Source organism: Brachypodium distachyon, chromosome 3, assembly GCF_000005505.3.
Source record: "Brachypodium distachyon strain Bd21 chromosome 3, Brachypodium_distachyon_v3.0, whole genome shotgun sequence".
Taxonomy (NCBI): Eukaryota; Viridiplantae; Streptophyta; class Magnoliopsida; order Poales; family Poaceae; genus Brachypodium; species Brachypodium distachyon.
The window spans coordinates 53,734,303-53,748,817 of NC_016133.3; the positions used below are offsets into that span (position 1 = coordinate 53,734,303).

Sequence of the window (14,515 nt, forward strand, 5' to 3'; positions counted from 1 at the left end):
ATTTTCAAGCTTGGGTGCACCGGATACGCTCTTTCTGGTAGGACCCATTTGCTCTTGGGTTCGAAGAAAAACGGGATAAGAACTCATAAATGCCCGCATCCAGATGTCATACAGAGTGATTCGGTTTCATATATTCTGTCCCGCCCCGCCCTGTGTGTGTTTTTACAAACCGAGGTACACTCGTAGACTTCTCTACTCTTTACAAAAGGAGGAGAATAATTCAAGCTGTTGGCAGTGTTGCGTACAGCACGCGCAGCGAGTATATTCGTTTGACAAACACATAAAGCGGGCACGAGAGTGTTGCAACAGAAGTCTGTTAGCTGAAGGAACCCGAGCATATTTACCTTTCGAAATTCCGTGTGCCGATTGCCCGAGGAATTGGTGCATATTTGACTCATCGCAGAAAGCGATTAAGAACAATATATTTGCCCACCATTGCCAAAAGAAAAGGAAAGGAACATATGATGTGAACTTATTGGTCTTAGAAACAAGACAAACATTACATATATAGATGCGACCAAAATACTATATGAGCAGACCGCGGATAGCAGCAAAACGAACACAAACAGTTAGGAGTGAACTCTTCAGGCTGTGGACAAGATAAATAACTGTACTGCATAAAAAGGAAGAACATCAATCACAAGTTAATCTGATCTGTTCTATCTAAACGAATTGGGAAGAAAAAGTCTAGACGGTTACAAAAGAAAACATAAATATCTGCAGGGTCACAAAACAAAATTACAGTCAGAAGCTGCACGATAAGTTGGGTGCTTCCTTCACAAATTATGCTAACAACAGAGGCTGCATCTAACACCTGAAGACCGCTGGCTCAATCAGCAGTATTTACAGGCAAGTCTCTATCATAGCTCCCAGTTTGGCAACTCTCCTGTCTAAATATGGTCAGCAACTGCACAGATCCTAGGGGGACTACTCAAGAATCAGGCTTGGTGACATCTTTACTCGAACGGTTGTACTTCATGTGGCTCTTCACAAGCTGGCCTGCAGCTAGAGCAGATAGGAGAGAGAGCTCGCCGGCGAGTACACTGCCCGCTACAATGGTAGCCAGGAGTCTAGCATTTCCACCAGGGGAGGCATGGTTTGAACCTTTCACACCAAGCAGGTTCAAACAGGCAGCCTGCGAGGCAAGACAGGTGCCACCCCCAATCGTGCCTACCTGAGAAACAAAAACTGAATCCATTTAACATGGACAAATTAATATGATAAACAAAGTACTAACAAGAATCGCGCGGCCCTCATGATCAAATTACGTATTTTCAAAGCACAACAGAGCATCAAATGATTGAGCAAGTTCTTTACGTTAGAGACACCCTTATCTTTCGGATGGAGATCAACTAGATATAACAGACTGCTATAATATAAGAGCAGGAAAATGATTCCAGTACCATGAAAGCTGAAATGAAAGAAGAATCACCTCAATGGACGGCATGGTCACAGAGACATGGAGATCCTTTCCTCCATTCACTGCCTCCAACATAGTGATGCATTGCGAGCTTTCAACATTTTGCGCAGGATCCTGGCCTGTAGCAATGAATAAGGCAGTGACAACATTGCTCGCATGGGCATTGAAACCTCCTAGGGCTCCAGCTACAGCTGACCCAGCAAGATTTTTGATGATGTTAAGCTCAACGAGCTTTTCCACGGTAGTCTTTAGAACACTCTGCACAATTCCTCCTTTAATTGTAGCCTCACAAACAACAGATTTCCCGCGACCTTCTATCCAGTTTATAGCACTAGGCTTCTTGTCTGAACAATAGTTACCTGATATAAGAAAAGTTAATTCATCTCGCATTGACTGGACAAAAAAAACTTATGTTGATAATAGGCACTGTACTCCCAGTGCTAGTGTTGAATTGGTCCACTACAAAAATATCTCATAAATAGGACTACGATAAGTTTGCTCTCAGTGGAAAGGAAACTAAAAGGTTCACTGTGTTCCTTTAATCAGAGAAATTTGTATTTAATGCTCAAGGTATCGAAGCTAACAGGCAATGCATTCTTAAGAAAATAAAATGCGCCTAATAGACCTGAATTACTGGCACGATTTTCTGAGATTACAGCAACGCCAGACGGAGAAAACTTTCTACCTTGGATGATCAAACACATCTTTCAATAAATCATGCTTATCGCCTAACATTGTAGTAAGAATTCAAAAGTAGAAGTGTTTTAGTTATCTGATAACAGGATGCATCAGTATTTAGAGAAAGAATGCAAAATTGGTTGCAGTTTGACATGAAAAAGGAAAAAGTTGAAACCAGATATGCTGATGGCATCCATGTCGGGGAAGTTATTCTGCAGGTAGCCCAAGACATTCTCGACACCTTTTGACACCATATTCATCCCCATAGCATCTCCAGTACTACAGGTAAACCTCATGTAAAGGTTTCTTCCAGCTAGTGCACCCTGAATACCTTGAAGTCTACCAAATCTGCTTGATCTGTGGATGTCAAACATTCCAAACAACTTGGCTGTTACAACTGCTACATATTTTTTTGTTCAAAAAGAAAAACTGCTACAAAAATTTACCATTACATGAACTGTTTTAATTTTATTAAGAAGGGGATCAATGGAACATCAAGAATATTGGGAGGATGAACAGAGCCATGAAACAAGCAAGTATAATTTGTGCAAAACTAAATGCAGATAGACAAGTGATGAAAGAAAGCACACAAGGAGTAAAAGCAGTTTGATTCGAAAATGTAACCACTGTTGTGTTCGAACACTAGCAACAAACATCGCATATGAACCAAGTGTCATCTGATTGATACCGGTAACAGGCAACCTCTCTAAAGTCCGACTACTGGACAGGAAAAATGGAAAGGGCAAAGTGATGGAAAGCTCAGAAAGGGTCATAATAGTTATATCGTAGCGAACGGATGTATTTGGGAAAACAAAGTAAACATGAAATCAGGAAAGTATATAATACATCCATAATTCGAAATGCAAGAATCAAATGCTAAAGCAAAAGCGAATAAAGAAGCCATTTGTCAAATTATTACTAACTCTAAAGTACCAATATGGATGCATGTCGATGCAACAATTGCTAGAATAACCTATTAACCTAAGCTAACATTTGTCGATGGCAACAATTACTTCCATGATTTTTCAGGGCTTTAGGTTATTTTTAGAACATTGTATGGCATAAAGAATGCTATTGTTAGAAACTTTCAACATAAACAATGCCCCAACTATAGAACAATGTGAACCCGCAATAACCTAAATCAAAAGAGTACTAGGCGACAATATTGGAAGTTTCTGGACATGGACGGCAGTTATCTAGGGTTCCAAACAACACAAAACCACAATTGTCTAAGCTTCTACACAACCAAAACACATAGCGACAGTTCTAGGCTAACAATAGCCAGTAACACTAAGCTCAATATTCTAGACACCATAAACCGACAGAACATATGTGATACACGTGCAGTCGGTAAAGGTTGAAAGTGCACAAATTGACATTAATTTCACATGCTCTGAAGTTTGAGCACAAACCAACAGTTTGTTGGCATTCTCCGAGGTTTGAGAAAGCGCAAAACGACAATTCAGTGCCAATACTTGAGAAAAGGTACTCCCTCCGACCCATATTACTTATCACTGATTTAGTACAACTAGCGACAAGTAATATGGGTGGGCGGGAGTATACATATTGGAATTTATCACAGTTAGCTAGTACCAACTGGATGAATCAGGTAACATAACATTCTGATTCTGTGATACCTCAACAGGCTCTTAAAGCCGTTGTAGTTGCCATAATAACCGGTGCATGTGCGATATGCCAATAATACGCTGTGGGCTCTACCCCCATCAACCAAATGAGAAAGACTTTGGTGGGCAATCATCTTGACCTTAAAATTAAGTACAGTTCTAGCTATCAGCGTCACACCAATACTGAGAAAATCACATGTCAACCTTAAAATATACCCAGAAAGTGTACTTTTAGTTATCCACTCACACTATACGCCTATACTTATCCATTGCCAAGCAAAATCAACAGGAATATTAACGGGGAGCGAGGCCTACTTATTGAAGACAGCAGCCAGCGCCTCAAAATTGGCAGGCGCCTCGACAAACACCTTGAGCTCCGCTGCCTGCTTGGCGCTAGGCAACTTGATGGCGGGTGCGCGGGACATGGCGTCCCGGAACAACACGCTCATGGCACCCCCGGAGGCTGCAATGGCCCTGCAGCCGCGGTTCACGCTGGCGACGAGGCATCCCTCGGTGGTGGCCATGGGGACATGGTACTCGCACCCGTCCAGGAGCAGCGGGCCGGCGACCCCGACCGGCAGCTGCACGTACCCGACGGGCATCTCGCAGCATTGCCCCAGGATGGCCTGGTAGTCCATCCCCTCAAAGGGGAGCCCCTCCAGGCCCCGCCCGGTTATCCGCCGCAGCGCCTCCCGCCTCAGCCTGGCCGCGCGGCGGCAGTCCCGAAGCCGCGACTCGAGGTGGTGCGACGGCAGCGCCCCGGAGACCACCGCGGCGACGATCTCCTCGTCCCCGGTCTGCATCCCGTCAGGCATTGGCGCGGGCGCGACGGCGGCGGGCGCAGCGGCCGGCGGTGAGCGGCGAGACTCGCCCTCCTCGTCGCCGTCGGCGCTGGCGGGGGGGTCGGGCTGCGAGAAGGGCAGGCCGAACAGGCTGAGGAGGTAGACGACGGAGGCGAGCTGGCAGACGACGGTGGCGAACGCGCGGCCGCCGAGGGTTCGGAAGCCGAGGGGCCGGTCCCTGTCGCTGCAGAGGCGGAGCAGGTCGCAGGAGGAGAGCACGAGCGAGACCATCGCGAGGCCGTTGGTGATCCGCTGCATCGGGAGGGGCAGCGCGCCCGCGGCGGCGAGCGCCCTCCGCCGCGCCGCCGCGATGCGGCCGCCGACCCGGCGCGCGTCCATCGCCCGGACCGCGGGGGAGTAGGAGGAGGTCGCGAGGGGGGGCAGTCGCAACACCGAGGCAAGCCGGAGCCGGGGGGCCCGCCTGTGTGACCGCTGCGTTCAGCGTTGTGTGTGTTCGCTGATGGTTCGGGGGAGAGGCGCGCGTGCCGTGTGCTGGGGGTCGGCGCGGGGGGGTCGGTTGGTGGATGGACGGACGGGGGAGGCGTGGCCGTGTGGGGGATGGGATCGGACGGCATCGGGCGGGTCGCGGGTTCTTGGTGGGCACGGAAAGCGCTGCGCGGCTGACCCCGGGGGGGGTTCAGCGTGACCCGGATCAAAGGGAACGTATGTTCTTTCTTTTCTTGCAAGCAGAGGAGGACGATGACTTCTTGTTGTGTGTACAGAATGTAAGTCCCATCTTTGTTCTAATGTTCCACGGAGTAAGTCAAATTTATTAAAATCTGATGAATGCTATAGAAAAATGTGTTAACATCTATAATATTAAATAAGTATATTATGTAAATATATATCACGACGGATTTGATAAAACTAATTTGACATTGTATATGATGGTAATTTTTCTATTAAGTTGTTCAAAATTAAGACGTCTGACTTAGAGCAAATGTAAGACTTCTTATATCTAAAAACATATGGAGCAAATAAGACTGTATTCTCTTATATGTTTTCCATCATTTGGATTGGGAATTTGAGGGGAGTTTTAGCAAAGGATTTGACCAGTTGTAAAGAAGAGAGTTGTATGATCAACAATGTGATTTATTCCCTCCGTTCCACATTTTGTAAGAATTATGACTAAACCGATTCTAGCTCGTGAATATTTTGCCATCATGGTAAGATCTGATCTCTAAATTTAAGTTTGGACTAAAATGCTCATGGTGGTCAAGCTATTGGATATAAATTAGTGTTGAATTGCGTGTCAGAGTGTACCGCACTACTACCTATGTTCTTGAATGTAAGAAGTTTCTCTTTATCCTAAGGCAAACTTACTGTAGTTTAAAAACTTTAACTCAAGACAAAATAATCGGCTTTTATACTTCCTCCTCCGAAAATAAATGACGTGAATTTATATAAAAATTTATATAATTTTAAGTCACTCATTTGGGTATGGAGGGAGTATTTAGGAACAGAACGATTACGGTAGTTCATCTACGTGCAACGTCATCACCTTGTCTCAATTTCGCAATCAACCGCGGTTCTCATTTGAAAAGTCGAGACGTTTCTCTGACCTTGGCTGAGTTGTGGGTCCCCGTAACAGGAGCCGCCAACCGGACGCAAAACCCCCCGCCCCAATCACAATCCCCTTTCCCCTCTCGTCGTCCTCCCCCACCTTTTTCTTCCACTGCGCCCCCGCCTCCCCAATCACCTCGCGCCGCCACCGAGAGGGAGCGGGGTCGCGGCGAGCGAAGATCCCCTCCGATCCCCGCCCAGGAATCAATCAACCGATCTGCCCGCCTCCAGTCTCCGCTCCTTGCCGGATGGCTCTCCATCGTCATCACGCGGGGCCGGCGTCCGGGTCGGCGTCGGCGTCGAGCTCCAGCTCGGGGCTGCACCTGCCCGCCTCGCCTTTCGGGGACACCACCCACACCAAGCTCTTCGTTGGGGGCCTCGCCTGGGAGACCACCAGCGAGAGGCTCCGCCGCTTCTACGAGCGCTTCGGGGACATCCTCGAGGCCGTCGTCATCACCGACCGCCACTCCGGCCGCTCCAAGGGCTACGGATTTGTCAGTGCCCGCTCCTCTTCTGTTCGCTGCTGTTGATTTCTGCTTCCACGTGTTGGTATTATGTGGAATCGTTGTGGCACTGTTGTTTCACGAGTTATTGCATGGTCGTGTCCGCAGGTGACGTTCCGCGATCCCGAGTCGGCGACGAAGGCCTGCGAGGACCCAACGCCGGTGATCGACGGCAGGCGGGGCAATTGTAACCTGGCGTCTCTAGGTCGCGCCCAGACTCCCGCGCACCTCGGTATTATTCTCTTCTAATACCTGTTTGGACTTACTTGGAAAGTTGTAGGCACATTTTTCGATCGCCGTGTGAAATTATGTCTTGCTAGCAAGTTAAAATACCTCTTTGGGGGGCTGAGTTGTGCAAACTTAAACAAATAGTTCTGCCATGAGTCCATGACCCTTAGTTGCATCATGTGGTATTCCCAATCCATTCACCCCCATCCTTTACAAAGTAAATCAGCAATTCACTCGTGGAAAAGAATAAGCAATGGCCTTCTTACTAAGGTTGCTCATGCAGTGATTACAGTGCTTTTTCTATATACATGTGTTCTCTATAGGGCGACCAAGATCAGCTGGCTCCTACTTTGGTGTTCCAGTTCCAAGGGGCATATATGTAGGTGGTTATGGTCAGCACCGACCACTTCCAGTTGGGTACTACCAGGGATTCCCGGTTCCACAATACAGGTAACTTCTTGATGATTAAAGTCCCAACCAAACTCAGTGGGCTACTGATGTATCACTGATTATCTGATTCTGTTAAACTTGCATCTAATACAAACATGATTAGAATTTCCATTTTGTTCATAGATTGTCTATTCATGACTTCCAAGTAATTCTTAGGCTCCAGTCCATATCTTCTGAATTCATGCTGTATATTTTGTTGGCCTTGGTATGCACCAGGCTAAAATTTTCTTACAATGTTTTTAATCACACCCTCGATGTACTTGATTTAAGAACATATGTGAATGGTCATACAATGACACCGACATTTCAAAGGATATGTTTTCCTTCTTTTTTCCCCATCTATCACTTCGGCATGGAACTACAGAAGCATGATAGGATGCTTACCCATTCCACTCTGTCCCCCTTCCTTTGAAATGATCAGATTCATTTGTGTTCATGGAGCAAAATATCACTGTTTTGAAGACAGTAAGAAGTGCATTAAGTTCATTTTCTTCTTTTTTGCAGTTACTCCACATATGGGACCGAATACATCTATCCACAGGTTAAAGTGTGAAAACTGGCAACTTAAATATTATCACACAACATAAGAGTCATGCAAAGCATTAACATGTTCGAAAAATGTCTATGCAGGGTACATTAAACCCATATGTTGGTCAGCAATACGTGCCAGTTTATGGAGTCTCAACTGCAACAAATACTACTAGCCAACCATTTAGCCAAATGAGCCCATCCATTTCTGGCGGGGGCAATGGTTATGTGGCAATGCATGGTTACAGTATGCCAGGAAATCAATTTGTGCAGCTCACTGGGTCAAACTTTAGTAATACATCACCTTCACCTCGTCCCACCATTCAGGCTCCCTTTTTAGTAGGTATGTATTCTCTGGATCACATTTCCAGTATTTCCTGTTTAGTAAGCCTTTTTGTTTCATGTAAAGAAAACATTATATGCTTGGAGCTTTTCAAGTATGCTTCAGATGGTTTTTCCCTTGTGTTCAGTGATTGTGCATCCCCGATGGTTTCTAAGTGTGACATGTTCTGTTATCAGATCAACAGTGTGACATGTTCTGTTATCCATCACAAGTTTTTCATTTAGCTGGAGTACGGGGGTTTTCAGATCAACACAATATCTGCACTTGCTTATGTTTTGTGTCATTTTATAGCAATAATTGTTTCACACATCTTTCAGTATTTGTTGCGTACAAGATTTAAGTTGGACCGTTAACATGAGAAATGAGACCAGTAAGTATTAGTAAAATACATGACAGAGGCAACAACTAGTTCCTTGTTCTAGTGTTGTTTGCAGCAATTGAATTGTATCCATTCCTCCAGGTAAGTTCAAGGTTCGTTCATAAGAATGCTCAGTGTAGGAAGATCTTTGTGATCCACTGAAGTTTATTGCACCAGCTTCTTGAAACTCCTTTTGACAGTCCCTAGATCTGCAGCTAGTGCTTGGTAGTTTAATTGAAGTTACTACATGACCCTGCTAGATTGCAACTACATTCACCAGGCAACTTACTCTTTCACACTGAGTTATTAGGCTACTTAAACATAATTGTCCATTTGTCTTCCTGCATCTTTTCGTATTGTTCTATTCAAGTGCCCTTCCCCTTTATGAATAAGTATGTCTTGCTTTTGCAGCCGCACCGGTTCCATCTCATCCTCACTTAGTCATTCCAGCCCACTCACCTCAGTTTACACAAGCTAGTGGTTCAGATCAAAGAGCAAGCTGAACGACGCACCAAAACATTTATACCTTGAGGTTTGCTTTTGCTGAACTGTTGTTATCTTGGTTGGCTGTATAGCTGTAACTGACACTACACTTTTCGTTGCTAACAGGCACCCTTATTTTGCAGCAGGACTAAAAGAGCAGTGCTGCTGTATTTTCAGCACGTGTTTTTACCTGGCAAAAAAAATCATCTTGCATTCATACGGTATGTACCTTGCCATATTGAGAAATTATCGTTGCAGTCATTAGGCAATGCCTACATGTGCACGGGGATATTAGTCTTCTGAGTGGAGGATTGTCGGCCCATTTGAGCATGCATTTGTCTGTTTATTTTAGAGTAAAAAACATCAGAGGTCCTAATTCTTTCGCAAATGTCCCAAGTTAGTCCTCATTCTTTGAAACTGCACGTCCGTGTTATTTGAGAAGACGGAAGGAGCCAGGGGGTTATTTGCAAAAACCCGTCCGTGTTGGTCCCTGACATGTGGGCCCGAAGAGCCACGTAGGCAGGCGGCACGCGTCAGAGACAGTATAGGATCTGAGATGAACCATCTACGAAACTATTAGGACTAAAACGTGCAGTTTCAAAGAATTAGGACTAACTTGGGACATTTGCGAAAGAATTAGGACCTTTGATGCATTTTACTCTTATTTATACAACTGTTATTGCCATGTGCACATTATATTTTATTGATGCCAATTTTGTTTATGCAATTTGAGTCTCATTCACGGATAATAATCTTTGTGGTGAAACTCTGTAGGTTGTCCTTGTCCTGGTCAACAGATGTACCTGGAGATCATGAAGTTGTCCTGATGAATGGGGCAATGTCCTAAGAGCAACGGCTGCTCTCATCAGTTCGGCTTGGTTCAAATCCTGTCCTGGTGGGACTGTGATCATTGGTTGAGTTGTGAAGTACTAGATACAGCATTGTTGATCCTGTATCTGACAACTCAGAGATATACTGGATGCTGGAATGGAGTCCAGCACCCTGTAAGGTTGATTAATCCCCTTGGATTAGTCATGGTGACATTCAGATGATTTATCCATCTGAAGAATCATCGAGTCAGTGTGGTTTATTGTCACAAAGTTCGCGTCTTGTGATCTGGTGCCATTGTCATGATCTGTGAGTCTGGTCCACGGCATGCCTATGGAGAGCCAAATTATGGATTTATGGTGCTTCTCTCAGAACTTGTTCAGTTTGCGTAAAGTCTCAGGTTGTGATCGGAGATTGTACTGTGTGTGTATCCCACTGCGTTACTACGCCACTGGTAATCAGATCAAGATGGAATCTTAACTGTGGTATAATTGGTAACGGTGTCAGAACTGTTGTTGTTTTTTAAGTCAAAGAATTTCTAATTTACAGTGCTTTGAGCTTGGTAGTTCCAAGAACGGAGCCTTGTTGTATTTAAATAAAACCCTTTGATAATAGTCACGAGTCCCGGAGCTGTGGGGACAGTGGGGTCTCGTCTGGGATTTTTCGGAACCTGGCGTTACTAAATGATGTATGATGTATGTACGCTGTCAAAAAAAGAAGAATTATGTATGTACTTCAGTTGAGTTGTGCATCCATATATATTGAGTGAACTGTGGATTCAGATAACTCTGTTTATATGCTCCTGAGCCGCATCTGTTTAGCCGTTATAACATCCAAATAGTATGCCCATCTGGATTGCGAATTTACAGGATGCAAATCACACGGTTGTTCAAGATTCTGTTATGGTGCACAAGCTGTAACCTGTAGCTGGTGTTAATAGCATCACCAAGATGGTGCGGTGTACCAGTTGCCAAGTTTGATCTTTCCTGCTACCCCCACTGGAACAACACATACTACAGGAAATGAAGATACTTCTGAGTGCTCCATGAGTAAAATAAAAATCTACATTTTTACATCCTAGAAGGTGAAGAAACTCTTGACTGCTTCATGAGCAAGGAAATGTACAATTTACATCCTATGTGTTCACAGATGTCCAAACCATATGCTTCATTTCACTGAGCTGTAGCTGCGGCCAACATATGCAAAGGTGCTGGTTTGAAATGCTAAGCTTGATTGAGTCGATGGGCAACTTATTCTGTAAAACCCTGGTGAGAGCTGCTCTATGACTGGATGTCGGAACGTCCATCATAGAACTCTTAAATGGAGTTTGTCATATCCAGCTTTTGTCTTGTACTTCTCAAATAGTTCTTGCAGCGCAACAACGAATTGTTCATGAACCTCGTTTATCTGTCAACACCAATTCATATTGCAAATTAGAATCTGACAGAAACACATAATTTTAAAACTACATTCACTACTCTAAAGCAATAAAAACAAGATAATGATATCCCACTTTAAGCAGATCTATTAAATTAGAAAACAATGTTTCCAATGAGCAACTGAGTTCAACTTTGATATGCTCATGTGCCCTTATGGGCTATGAAGATTCTACAACTAAGATTGATACCAAATCACATTCAACATTTACTCAGAAAGATTATTTTTGTCTGTGGTCAAATGCTCAAAAAGAGTATTTTTATTTCATAGAACGCTCAGAAGTCAGAATGATTCTCACCTCATCATAGTTGGGCTGAGGATTTTTCTTAACCTCAATTGGTCTTCCAACAACCAGATGCAATGGTGTCGCAAAAGGGATGGGCGTCCTGTGATACAATGTGCAAGCAGGCCATGTTAACTCTTGATTCCAATAAGAATATAGAATCAAAATTATTTTCCATTTACGCAGATCAAATCAGCAGTTACCCGAATTTTCCCCAGAAGACAATCGGAGTAAATTTAATTGCTCTTGCAATCTTGACAATTAACTTGCCACCTGGCCTCCACCACTTGAACACGAAGCTCTAATTGACAATAACACAAAGAATATGCAGATAGAATATCATGAAGAATTTACTAATGGAAATTAAGATTCAAGAGTACTGATGAATTAATACTAGTTGTTCAAGAATATTTCACTACATCTCAAGCATTTTCATACTAAAGTTAGGTAGCCTCTCAGGTTTGCAACCGTCCGCTTCCATTGGTATTAATTAGGGACCCATGCAAGAAATAAATGATACTGCCATGTCGCTTATCATGTGCCAAAAGAAGTTACCTGTCCAAAACAGAAAACAGGAACTAAAGGAGAACCTGTTTCCATAGCTATCTTAACAAAACCTTTTCTTGATTTAAGAAAAGCCACCTGTCAATTGCAAGAAATGTTCGTTATTATCATGGCACAAGATAAAATGCAATGTCCTTGTTAACTACTCCCTCCGTACTAAAACAATGACAAGAATTTAGGAAAAGAGGGAGTATGCAAGAAGAGAATCACCACAACCTCTGAATCATGATCCATATGAAGCATTTCTTGTACACCTCCAGGAACTATGATACAAGTATAACCAGCTCCAAGGTAGGAGTAGAAACTCTTCCTTGATGCAGGAACCAAACCCAACCACGTCCATATTTGCCTCAAGAACGGGGTGTAGAATACCTAACACCAACCATACATTCACCAATTAAGGGCACAGTTTACTTATATGCTGAATTCAGTATGGCATCGGCAATGTACATGTAGGAAGGAAATGAGGGGTCCTCACCGCACTGCTTGCAAGAACCTTGATCTTTGGCAGTGGCATGAATCCAACAAGGTCCAAAAGGGCCCCCAAGCCGATGGGCAAAACAGAATGTGGCTCATAACCGAACACTGCAAACACAGAACACTAAAAATCACAAATCCAGTTGCTCGGAAAAATAATCACAAATCCAGCGGCTCTGCACATAAAAGGCTCCTATCTTTTCTCCATATCTTTTCACTTCACTTTCAGTAGACCGAAAAGGAGAAGATATGCTGATTCAAGCACCCAGAGGAGGAAGTTCACCGTAAGCTCTTTTGGGGTCAAAGGCGTTGTAGTCCTCCACATGTAAAGTGACGGGGAAATACCCAATGACGTACTTGCTTATGAACCTGCAGATGCGGTCCTCCAGATGTGAGATCCAACAATGCAGGGGATGACGAAAGGAAGCGAAGGGCACCGAACCTGGCGATCTTGCGACCCAGCCTGCTCTTGTCGCTGACGGGCACGAGCATGAAGAAGAGCTGCGTGCCGAGCACCCTGCGCCGTCAACAAAGAAGGAACGCGGGGGATGAAGAGGACTGATTAATAATTGACTCGAAAAACAGCAGTAGCAGGGAGAAGAGGGGGGGAGTGGACGCACATGGCGGCGATGCGGCGGGGGAGGAGGAAGAGGGAGGCGAGGACGAGGACGACGTTCAAGTGGATGCCGCCCAGCCACAGCGCCAGCGCCACCGTGGTGCGCAGCGGCGAGTAGGCCGTGGCCTTGAACACTGTGGTCCCATCGGCCGCCGCCTCGCCGGCGCCGCCGTTGCTCAGGCCATTCCCGCCGGCACCCATCCTCCCGGTCCGCCGGGCGGGAGCTTCCTTCGATGCCGGGGTTCGAGGAGAGAGAGGGACTGAGAGGAAGAGAGAGAGGCTTCTAGTAGTTCTCTAGTGCGGCCCGCTTCTCCCGCGTCGCGCTCGCCCTCCCGCCCTCTCGATGTTGCCCTCCACGGCTCCACCGGTGTATTTGTCCGTGGGTGCGGGCGGAGTCGTCCACCGCCTGGATCCTGCCTTCCTGCGCTGCGTGCGTTACCCGTGTTTTCACTTTTCTCCGGGAAAACAAGTCTGTGACTTCTATTCTAACGGATTTTCTCGGGCAGATTTTTTGCATTGGAAAGAGGGGAATATGAGATGTGGTGGCATGTGACCGCAGTTGCCGAGTTTTGTTCCAGATCTCAAGCCGCACGCTTCACTTGTTTAACTTTTCAAGCCGTCTACTTCGACCATCGCTTCTTCTAGGTGGTTTCACCTGATGTAATAGAACCATCCAAAGCGACCAAAAGAACCATCCAGAGCCGTCGGATAGCGGGCATGCCTGGGCAGATCGCTGCATCTTCTTCGTTTTTCTCCTTTGGCGTGCCGTGATGCGCCGCTGGGCCGGTCGGTGTGTCTGTCGCCCGTCTCGTGGCCGGGGCGCGTCCCGCTTTTCGGTCGACCTTGACTTTGGAATCTCTGCGTACCGAGGATTCGAGATGGCTCCGCTGATCTCACGCCCTTTTCTTTCTTCAATTCTTTTTCCGGATAAGCGTGAGGGCATTTGCGTGCTGGGACGGACGATGGCGCGGTAGAGGGGCAAACATGATGGGCTGATAGCTCAGTTCAGCTGCACACGAGCTCTTCTTTTCGTGCGGCACGACATGATGGGAGGGAGCACGTGGGAACAACCAACAGCTAGACATGCCGCGGCGTGACGTCTCACGGATCTTCCCGGCGTTAACCTTCCGGCAGCTCCTAGCTCGGGTACGAGTTAAACGTGACGCTGTCCGTATTAAGGTACGGAGACCCTTATCAATTTTGCAGCAGCATGTTACAGGGCGCGTGCACACAGAACACATACTGTGCTGCTGCCTACTGGGGTCAAATCTTCAACCAAGACTTAGTTT

At 45.7% G+C, this 14,515-nt stretch overlaps 3 protein-coding genes across 6 annotated transcripts; 1 reads left to right on the forward strand and 2 right to left on the reverse strand.

The window, feature by feature from the left end:
• Positions 1-590: 590 nt before the first annotated feature.
• On the reverse strand, positions 591-5,052 carry LOC100832962 (3-hydroxy-3-methylglutaryl-coenzyme A reductase 1). 2 transcript variants are annotated; one of them, XM_003570178.4, is made up of 4 exons: positions 4,039-5,037; positions 2,274-2,455; positions 1,433-1,779; positions 591-1,174 (listed from the first exon to the last, which is right to left on the reverse strand). In XM_003570178.4, the coding sequence occupies exons 1-4, from the start codon at positions 4,902-4,904 to the stop codon at positions 932-934; spliced, it is 1,638 nt and encodes a 545-aa protein (XP_003570226.1). In that variant the 5' UTR covers positions 4,905-5,037; the 3' UTR covers positions 591-931. The 2 variants fall into 2 exon arrangements, with proteins under 2 accessions (XP_003570226.1, XP_024317635.1); XM_024461867.1 differs by having other exon boundaries at positions 1,053-1,188; positions 4,039-5,052.
• Positions 5,053-6,195: 1,143 nt separating this feature from the next.
• Positions 6,196-10,604, forward strand: LOC100833583 (RNA-binding protein 24). Of its 2 annotated transcripts, none has more exons than XM_010237578.3 (8): positions 6,196-6,622; positions 6,740-6,863; positions 7,183-7,309; positions 7,814-7,856; positions 7,940-8,180; positions 8,950-9,070; positions 9,148-9,242; positions 9,796-10,604. In XM_010237578.3, exons 1-6 carry the CDS (start codon positions 6,377-6,379, stop codon positions 9,039-9,041), a joined length of 873 nt encoding a protein of 290 aa, XP_010235880.1. In that variant the 5' UTR covers positions 6,196-6,376; the 3' UTR covers positions 9,042-9,070; positions 9,148-9,242; positions 9,796-10,604. The 2 variants fall into 2 exon arrangements, with proteins under 2 accessions (XP_010235880.1, XP_010235881.1); XM_010237579.3 differs by having other exon boundaries at positions 6,199-6,622; positions 7,814-7,850.
• Positions 10,605-10,810: 206 nt separating this feature from the next.
• On the reverse strand, positions 10,811-13,640 carry LOC100833274 (diacylglycerol O-acyltransferase 2D). 2 transcript variants are annotated; one of them, XM_014901214.2, is made up of 9 exons: positions 13,231-13,640; positions 13,053-13,127; positions 12,876-12,979; positions 12,612-12,718; positions 12,350-12,505; positions 12,125-12,211; positions 11,773-11,870; positions 11,585-11,672; positions 10,811-11,256 (listed from the first exon to the last, which is right to left on the reverse strand). In XM_014901214.2, exons 1-9 carry the CDS (start codon positions 13,425-13,427, stop codon positions 11,155-11,157), a joined length of 1,014 nt encoding a protein of 337 aa, XP_014756700.1. In that variant the 5' UTR covers positions 13,428-13,640; the 3' UTR covers positions 10,811-11,154. The 2 variants fall into 2 exon arrangements, with proteins under 2 accessions (XP_014756700.1, XP_003570227.1); XM_003570179.4 differs by having other exon boundaries at positions 12,894-12,979; positions 13,231-13,633.
• Between the last annotated feature and the right edge of the window lie 875 nt (positions 13,641-14,515).

What these genes read in the sequence shown, in the direction of transcription:
- LOC100833583 (XM_010237578.3), top strand. Translation starts at nt 6,377, where the DNA reads ATGGCTCTCCATCGTCATCACGCGGGGCCGGCGTCCGGGTCGGCGTCG. An exon ending in GCTCCAAGGGCTACGGATTT is followed by an intron (nt 6,623 to 6,739) that starts GTCAGTGCCCGC and finishes TCGTGTCCGCAG; the next exon opens with GTGACGTTCCGCGATCCCGA. An exon ending in TTCCCGGTTCCACAATACAG is followed by an intron (nt 7,310 to 7,813) that starts GTAACTTCTTGA and finishes TCTTTTTTGCAG; the next exon opens with TTACTCCACATATGGGACCG.
- LOC100832962 (XM_003570178.4), bottom strand. Translation starts at nt 4,904, where the DNA reads ATGGACGCGCGCCGGGTCGGCGGCCGCATCGCGGCGGCGCGGCGGAGG. An exon ending in GGATGCCATCAGCATATCTG is followed by an intron (nt 1,780 to 2,273) that starts GTTTCAACTTTT and finishes TTCTTATATCAG; the next exon opens with GTAACTATTGTTCAGACAAG. An exon ending in TGACCATGCCGTCCATTGAG is followed by an intron (nt 1,175 to 1,432) that starts GTGATTCTTCTT and finishes TTTGTTTCTCAG; the next exon opens with GTAGGCACGATTGGGGGTGG.
- LOC100833274 (XM_014901214.2), bottom strand. Translation starts at nt 13,427, where the DNA reads ATGGGTGCCGGCGGGAATGGCCTGAGCAACGGCGGCGCCGGCGAGGCG. An exon ending in GTCTTCTGGGGAAAATTCGG is followed by an intron (nt 11,673 to 11,772) that starts GTAACTGCTGAT and finishes ATTGTATCACAG; the next exon opens with GACGCCCATCCCTTTTGCGA. An exon ending in CTCAGCCCAACTATGATGAG is followed by an intron (nt 11,257 to 11,584) that starts GTGAGAATCATT and finishes TGGTGTTGACAG; the next exon opens with ATAAACGAGGTTCATGAACA.